General features: G+C 40.1%; 1 protein-coding gene across 1 annotated transcript in view; it reads left to right on the forward strand.

The window, feature by feature from the left end:
- Nucleotides 1-7,442, forward strand: part of LOC107296165 (aldehyde dehydrogenase family 3 member B1-like) — a gene marked incomplete at its 5' end in the record, with an annotated part of 21,518 nt that overhangs the window by 12,883 nt on the left and 1,193 nt on the right. The window contains 3 exons of the mRNA XM_015825511.1: nucleotides 1,323-1,709; nucleotides 2,697-2,863; nucleotides 6,589-6,688. Of these exons, the coding sequence (XP_015680997.1) occupies nucleotides 1,323-1,709; nucleotides 2,697-2,863; nucleotides 6,589-6,688 (654 nt within the window). The remainder of the gene's footprint in view (nucleotides 1-1,322; nucleotides 1,710-2,696; nucleotides 2,864-6,588; nucleotides 6,689-7,442) is intronic.

Below are 7,442 nucleotides of genomic sequence, written 5' to 3' on the forward strand. Positions count from 1 at the left end.
AGTGAGACCTGGACAGTGTACAGGAGGCACGTTAGGCAACTGAATTACTTCCACATGACTTGCCTTCGTAGAATTCTGAGGATCCGGTGGCAGGATAAGATACCAGATACAGAGGTCCTCTCCAGAGCAGGCCTATCATCAGTTTACACTCTGTTGATGAAAGCCCAGATGCGCTGGGCAGGCCACATTGTAAGGATGCGAGACCATCGCATCCCTAAACAGCTCTTCTATGGTGAGCTGTCTCAAGGAAAGCGATCGCACGGGGGACAAAAGAAGTGATACAAAGACACGCTGAAAGCATCTCTCAAGTCCCATCTCTTGGGAACTCTTGTCGCATGATCGACCGACATGGCGTACCCTGGTTTACCAGGGGTGCCAGACATATGAACACAGGAGGACAATCTTGGCGCAAGAGAAGCGAGCACTCCGTAAAGCCAGAGCTGCAAATGCTGAAGCAACAGTGTCCACATTTCTCTGCTCAGTATGTGGCAGAACATTCCGTGCTAACATCGGTCTAATCAGCCATCTACGGACACACCGTTGATGGCCCACAATCCACAAGATGTCAAGGTCTTCATCGAAATCGATGGACGAACAACAACAGATCTGATGATGTGATAAGATGAAAAACAATCTGTTTTTGACAAAGATAAATAAAATTAACATTTATACATTTTTGATTATTTACAACATTGTTTTTTCTTCCCTTTTTTAACAATCATAAAACTTCTGAAAGAAAATCAAAACCAGAAATAATATTTGCAATGCCGAAAACAAATACCTAGATGGTAACTATAATTTGATCTAGAAGATAATCCCAGCACTTTTATAAATTTACATAATTACTCCTTGATACTTCTTTCAATTAGTTTTTTAATGCAGTATTGAATTATTTTTTACCAAGAGATGATAAGAACACGTGTAGATTTCAAGTTCATGCAATACAAATTCTTGTACAGTCAGTTTATTAAATTTTGGCAAACGACTAATTTTCCACCTATTCAGAACATTATCATTATAGGATATCATAGGCTGTCATGTTTTGACCATGTTTTAAATATAAGTATTTTCAATATTCTTTGTAAATCAGAAAATACTTTTTGCATTACATAAAACTGCTTCAGGAGAGTTGCCTTGCTGATTATTATTAACATTTCATGGAGATTTTTAAATATCATGTGTGGAGTTTTGCTGATCTCTGTATGGAAGAAGTAGAGAAAAAAGCAACACAGATTGTTTTTGTGCATAGAACTGAGCTCCCAATGATGATGGGAGTTATGCTGTATATCTTTTTTGACCCAAATTTTGCCCTTTCTTTATAGGAAGCGTCCGTGTAGGAAAGATCATCATGACTGCTGCAGCAAAAAATCTGACACCATTGACTCTGGAGCTGGGGGGTAAAAGTCCCTGTTATGTGGATGAAAACTGCTGTTTCCCCAATGCAGCCAACCGAATTGTATGGGGAAAATTCGTCAATGCTGGACAGACATGCATTGCACCAGATTATTTGATCTGTACACTTGAAACACAGGAAAAATTGATGCCTTGCTTGCGCCAAGCTATCCGTGAATTCTTTGGAAACGATCCCAAGGGGTCATCTGATTTTGGTCGCATGGTCAATGACAGGCATTTCCAGCGCGTCCGAGCTTTGCTGGAATGTGGCCGGGTGGTCATTGGTGGAGAGACCGATGAGTGTGAGCGTTATATTGGTGAGTATACAGCTTGGTACTGGAAGAAGAATAAAAGGAAAGATTTGAAATATGGGAAAGATAGAAAGACATTTCATGAACACTAACTAGTAAGCTTTTAGAGAAATTGATGTATTCGCTATGAATCAAAAATGACTTATAGTACAAAATCAATTGTTGTTTTTAACAATTAGTTAAATTAGTTAGTTAACAATTAGTTTTGTCCAACTTTTGGTAACTTTATAGGCAAATGCTCTCCATGCTACCCTGTCAAGCATAGCTTCTAATTGTAGTATGTTCAACTTTGCATCAGATTTGATGTTATCAAGCCAGTGTGTTCTTCATTTCCTCCTCCTTTTTTGTCCACTAACCATTCCTAGTCTTCTCCAATGAATTTGCATGCATAACATGGCCAAAATAAATCAGAGGTAGTCTTATGATTTTAGCTTCCAGTGATGTATCTGCTTTTGTACAATTTAATCAATTAATCAAGCTTATTAAGAATACATGATTAGTAGGTATAGTTTAGATCAACCTCCCAAGTTGATGCTTACCAGATGTGTTGGATTGTCATTGGCCAAACAGGCTTGGGATTTTGAAAGTTGAAGTCCAAGAAAGCTAACAAACTAAGAGAGAGATTAGGAAAAACAAATCTATGTATGGAAATACGGTATTAAAGGGAGACCAATTAACTAATAGAACAGCTTGCCTCCTGGATGTGGATGCTTTATCACTGGAGGTTTTCAAGAAAAGATTGTGCATTCATTTGTACAGGATAGTATAAGGATCTTGCCTTGGACAGGGGTTGGACTAGAAGACCTCAAAGGTCCCTTCCACCCTTATGATTCTATGATCTGGGAAAGTCTGTTTTAGATAAAGCAAGAAGGCAGTCATGTTTTCCTGGGTTTGCATATTGAAACTGATACCCTGGGGAAAGCTAAAGCTCTCCAAATAAAGGTATGGTATATAAATAGAACAAGTCTTGATGTGATATTTTATCCATTACAGCTCCAACAGTGCTGGCAGATGTGAAAGAATGGGAGCCAATCATGCAAGAGGAGGTTCTTGGGCCCATCTTGCCAATATTCACTGTGAATAATATAGAGGAGGCCATACATTTCATCAATTGCAGAGAACGCCCACTAGCTGCGTATGCCTTCTCCTGTGATTCCAAGGTACCGTATACTGTTTAAGCCGCAGAATATTGTATTTGGAAGAATTTGTATTATTTCCCATAACCCCACTCATGATGGCCAAACGAAAGGAGACTTGCACTATGTTCAAAATACGTTTGGTGGTGAGCTATGATGAACCAAGATGGTAGCAGTTCTTTGCTCACTGGTAATATAGTTTGGAAGGCCAACTGTCTGCAGCCAACTCACTGTGGCCATCTTGCCACGGCCAACTCATCACAGAAAGATTCGCCACAGGACAATCCACATGGGATAACACAATGTGATAAATGTTATCCACCACTTTTTCTTCTACTTTATTTCCATTTTTGTCAATGGAAATAATGTTGAAGAAACAGTGGTGGATAATATTTATTGAGTTATCCCACGTTGATTGTCCTATGGCGAGTTGTCCTGAAGCAAGTTGGCTGCGGTGAGTTGCAGCATGGCAAATTGGCTGCGGTGAGATAGCAGAGGTGAGATGGCCGCACCGGGTTGGCTGCAGTGAGATGGCTGCGGCAAGTTGACCACAGCGAGATGGCCATGACGAGTTGGCTGTGGCGAGTTGTCCCATTCTGTAGTTTGGATATAGAGGGAAAGCCCAATTCCAGTCTTATTTTACCAACAAGCCTATGTTAAAAATAATTGGCTCATCCACACATTCATAATGCAAAGAAAACTATATTATAGTACTATTTTATGATTATGTCATCAAAGCATAGCCTCCCTCGCATCACCAGCCCACTGCTGAGGAGGTGGCTCTAAGTTGCTCTGGTGTGATAATAATGTTTTCCCTTCTATTGTGCCACAAGAGCTTCTATGCCAGTGGTTCTCAACCTGTGGGTCGGGACCCCATTTGGGGTCGATCGACCATTTCACGGGGGTCGCCAAGCAAGGCTGTCCGCCATTTTTTTTGTCCACCATTTTTTTTGTCCGCCATTTTTCCCCCCTTTTCCGGCGGGTGCCTTACCTCCCTTGGGCTGGGCCAGCTGGTGGTCGGCCTGCTCCATCTCTGCCGCTTGCCAGCTACGCCTCGGCCGGCGCAGGGGGCGGAACCACGCATGTGCGGTGCTCCCGGGCAGGGAAAGTCCTCGACTTACGACCGGTTGGGTAGTCCTCGACTTACGACCGGTCTAGACCTCGACTTATGACCGGTTTAGTCCTCGACTTACGACCGGTTTAGTCCTCGACTTACGACCGGTTTAGTCCTCGACTTACGACCGGTTGGGGTCACGGCATTAAAAAGGTTGAGAACCACTGTTCTATGCAGACATTCTGGGGCACCTGGAACCCTCTGGACGTTGGCACTCTCCTGGATTCCAGTTGGCTCAGATGTCCCTTTCCTGTGTAACTGCTGACTTCTGTGCCTTGATGCTCATTTATGCTATGGATGTGCAACCTATTATATTTTTGTTCTGAGTTTGAACTTGGGAATATTCATCTTGTAGAAGATCAAATGTGGGTTTTCTAGCTCAATATTCCCATTGGCACCCAAAAATCAAGGCTTTGTACAACTTGCATGGCAGCCTCTTCCCTGCACTGTGCACAAGTGCTTACTTTCACTATGTCACTTCTCTTCTTTTAAATCATGTGATTTTTAAAAACGTTTGATACTTAGAATGATTGAGAGGTCACTTTACTTCTGACTAGAACTTTTCTAAATATTTTATGTGATTTCCAACTCCCAGAAGAAGAGATGTGGCTAAATTAAAATACAACCATGTAGCTATACTGAAAATCCAGTAGCCAAGGAGAACAAAATTAAGCAAATAATAAAGTGAGAGTTTGAACACTGACTACACCCACCACATGTTCAGGAGAACATAGTGGTTATACTGTGTGAGGGCAGCTTTATTACTGGGCTTGTTTTTGAGGTGTTGTATATGTTATAGATTGTGGAGAGACATGTCATATACAAAAAATACCTTCCTCCCATTTCAAATGTTCTCTCCTAGAAGCCTGCTAGATTTATACACTCTGCCATTCCTTCCAGGATTGATAATTACCTGTGTCCTTACTATTTTCCAAGGAGCTTCACTCCATCCTTGGTCTGGGAAAGAGAGAGGCTCCTACTATATGTATTGTCCTTTGGGCAAATAAATAGTGGGGAAAAATTAAATAATTTCTATAATTATCCTGTCCTTGTAGCATAAAGTTATGTGACTAATTATTTCAGTCTATTCTTCTTCTTTTGGAGACAGATCAATTTCGCAATCAAACTTTATTTTTCAAAATGCTAGAATATATATCATCCAATTTACAAAATGCACACCATGCTCTTGACAGATTAAGATTGTGGTTGTCTATTTAATTAGTAAGTTTGGGGGAAAGACAGTTTTCAAGTTCTGTATTCCCAAGGAATTGGCAAAGAGAAAAATAAATATTCAACTTATTCTCAAATTATACAGAATGCCTTAACTTTCCAGAGAAATAGGAATAAGAAAGAACACATTTTCTAATAAAGAGAGAAAAAAGAAATTAAAAGTTAGCACAATCTCTAATCATAGCAGTTACCCATTCCTAATAATCTGAATCCTGAAGCAAAGTCCTCTGTCCCTGGACCTCTCCTAAATTCTTGAAGGTAATTTCAGCTATTTATCAGAGCTGGTGGGGAGATGGCATCCTCCATTTCCCCCCCAAATTCAGGTATCAACATTTATTGCTCTGTAACTCAGAATTCTGCCTTTGCATTTTAAAACAACAACTTTTCCCTTTACCTGGGAAAAGAGAAGTTGAGACAAATTCCTGAGTATACAGGTACTGCTCGACTTATGCCTGCAATAGAGCCCAAAATTTCCATTGCTAAGCAAGGCAGTTTTAAGTTAGTTTTGCCCCCATTTTACAACCTTGTCACAGTTGTTAAGCAAATCACAGATTGTTAAGTGAATCATGCATTCATTAAGTGGATCTGGCTTCCCCCCATTGACTTTGCTTGTTGGAAGCCAACTGGGAAGACAAGTGGTAATCACATGACTTTGGGACAGTGCAACTGTCATAACCCATGCCACTTGCCCAAATTTTGATACATAACCATGGGGACGCTGCAACAGTTTTTAAGTGTGAAAAACAGTCATGTCCCTTTTTTCAGTGCCATTGTAACTTTGAACGGTCACTAAATGAATGGTTGTATTCGAGGACTACCTGTACTCTGCAAAGCCCTTGCTTGAGACAGAGCATGGATTACATTAACTGAACTTGTCATTTTTATTTCTATTCATCACTCTTGGCTCTGTATGAAAAGAGCATGGGAATAGAAAACAGGGTGGGCGAGTCTAAAAGGGCCATTTGCATTTTCGATCTCTCGACTGTTTTACTAAGATTCATAGAGAATCTTTATTTCTTTATTTTTGCCTTCCAATTGACTTTTAGGAAATGGCTAATTGACTACATCAGGGGTCTTCAAACTTGGCCCTTTTATGACTTGTGGACTTCAACTCCCAGAATTCCTCAGCCAGGCACGCTGGCTGAGGAATTCTGGGAGTTGAAGTCCACAAGTCATAAAAGGGCCAAGTCTGAAGACCCCTGGACTACATCTACAACATCAGCCATTTTGTGAGTGTGTCTGTGGCACATTTTCAACATTCCAAATATTTGTAGTGGCACAAAAGCTAAAGACCCTTGTTTGTATCGTGTCCCTTATTATTAAAGAGCTGGGACTTGATCAAATTCACGTTTGGAAGATTAAAAACAGGACTCTTAATACGCTTCTATTCTTTTTCTCTTGATAGGTTGTGAACAGGGTACTGGATTCTACTACCAGTGGTGGCTTTTGTGGTAATGATACCCTGTTGCACGCATCATTGATTACCCTACCGTTTGGTGGCATTGGTATGATTAACTTTCTATGTTATCTTTATTTCTTACTTCCATCCTTATCCTTCCCTTTCAACCAGACAAGTTCTCCCTCTGGATGATGTTTTTCATCAGACTAAAGACAAAAATGTTAAAAGTCAATTTTAAACCATTTGCAGGTTAAGCCAAATTGCTCAAATAGTAAATATTCCTCTGTGCTATAAGCTAGGTCAGGGCTGGCTCAGGAATTCTGGGAGTTGAAGTCCACGAGTCATAAAAGAGCCAAGGTTGCCTATCCCTGAGCTAGGTGGTTGTCTATACACTACTAAAACTTGATTCATATAACCTTTAACTGGGCAAAACAGTGCACCATAGGAAAAACTTTTTGACTCAAGGTACCTTAGACAGGCTAACTTACAGAATGTGTCCAAAATCTAGAACTCAGAGGACTCCAGTAAAACTGAAATTTGGCAAATTAAATAAAACCATTCTATGACATGAAATGATCATAAAACCTAGAACTAAGGAGAAACTTCCTGACAGTTAGAACAATTAACCAGTGGAACAACCTGCCTCCAGAAGTGGTGAATACTCCAACACTGGAAGTTTTTAAGAAGAGACTGGACAGCCATTTGTCTGAAATGGTATAGGGTTTCCTGCCTGAGCAGGGGGTTGGACTAGATGACCTCCAAGGTCCCTTCCAACTTTTTTATTATTATTATTATTATTATTATTATTATTATTATTATTATTATTATTATTATTATTATTATTATTATTATTATTATTA

Source organism: Protobothrops mucrosquamatus, unplaced genomic scaffold (genome assembly GCF_001527695.2).
Source record: "Protobothrops mucrosquamatus isolate PMUCROS unplaced genomic scaffold, P.Mucros_1.0 scaffold2675, whole genome shotgun sequence".
Classification (NCBI taxonomy): domain Eukaryota; kingdom Metazoa; phylum Chordata; class Lepidosauria; order Squamata; family Viperidae; genus Protobothrops; species Protobothrops mucrosquamatus.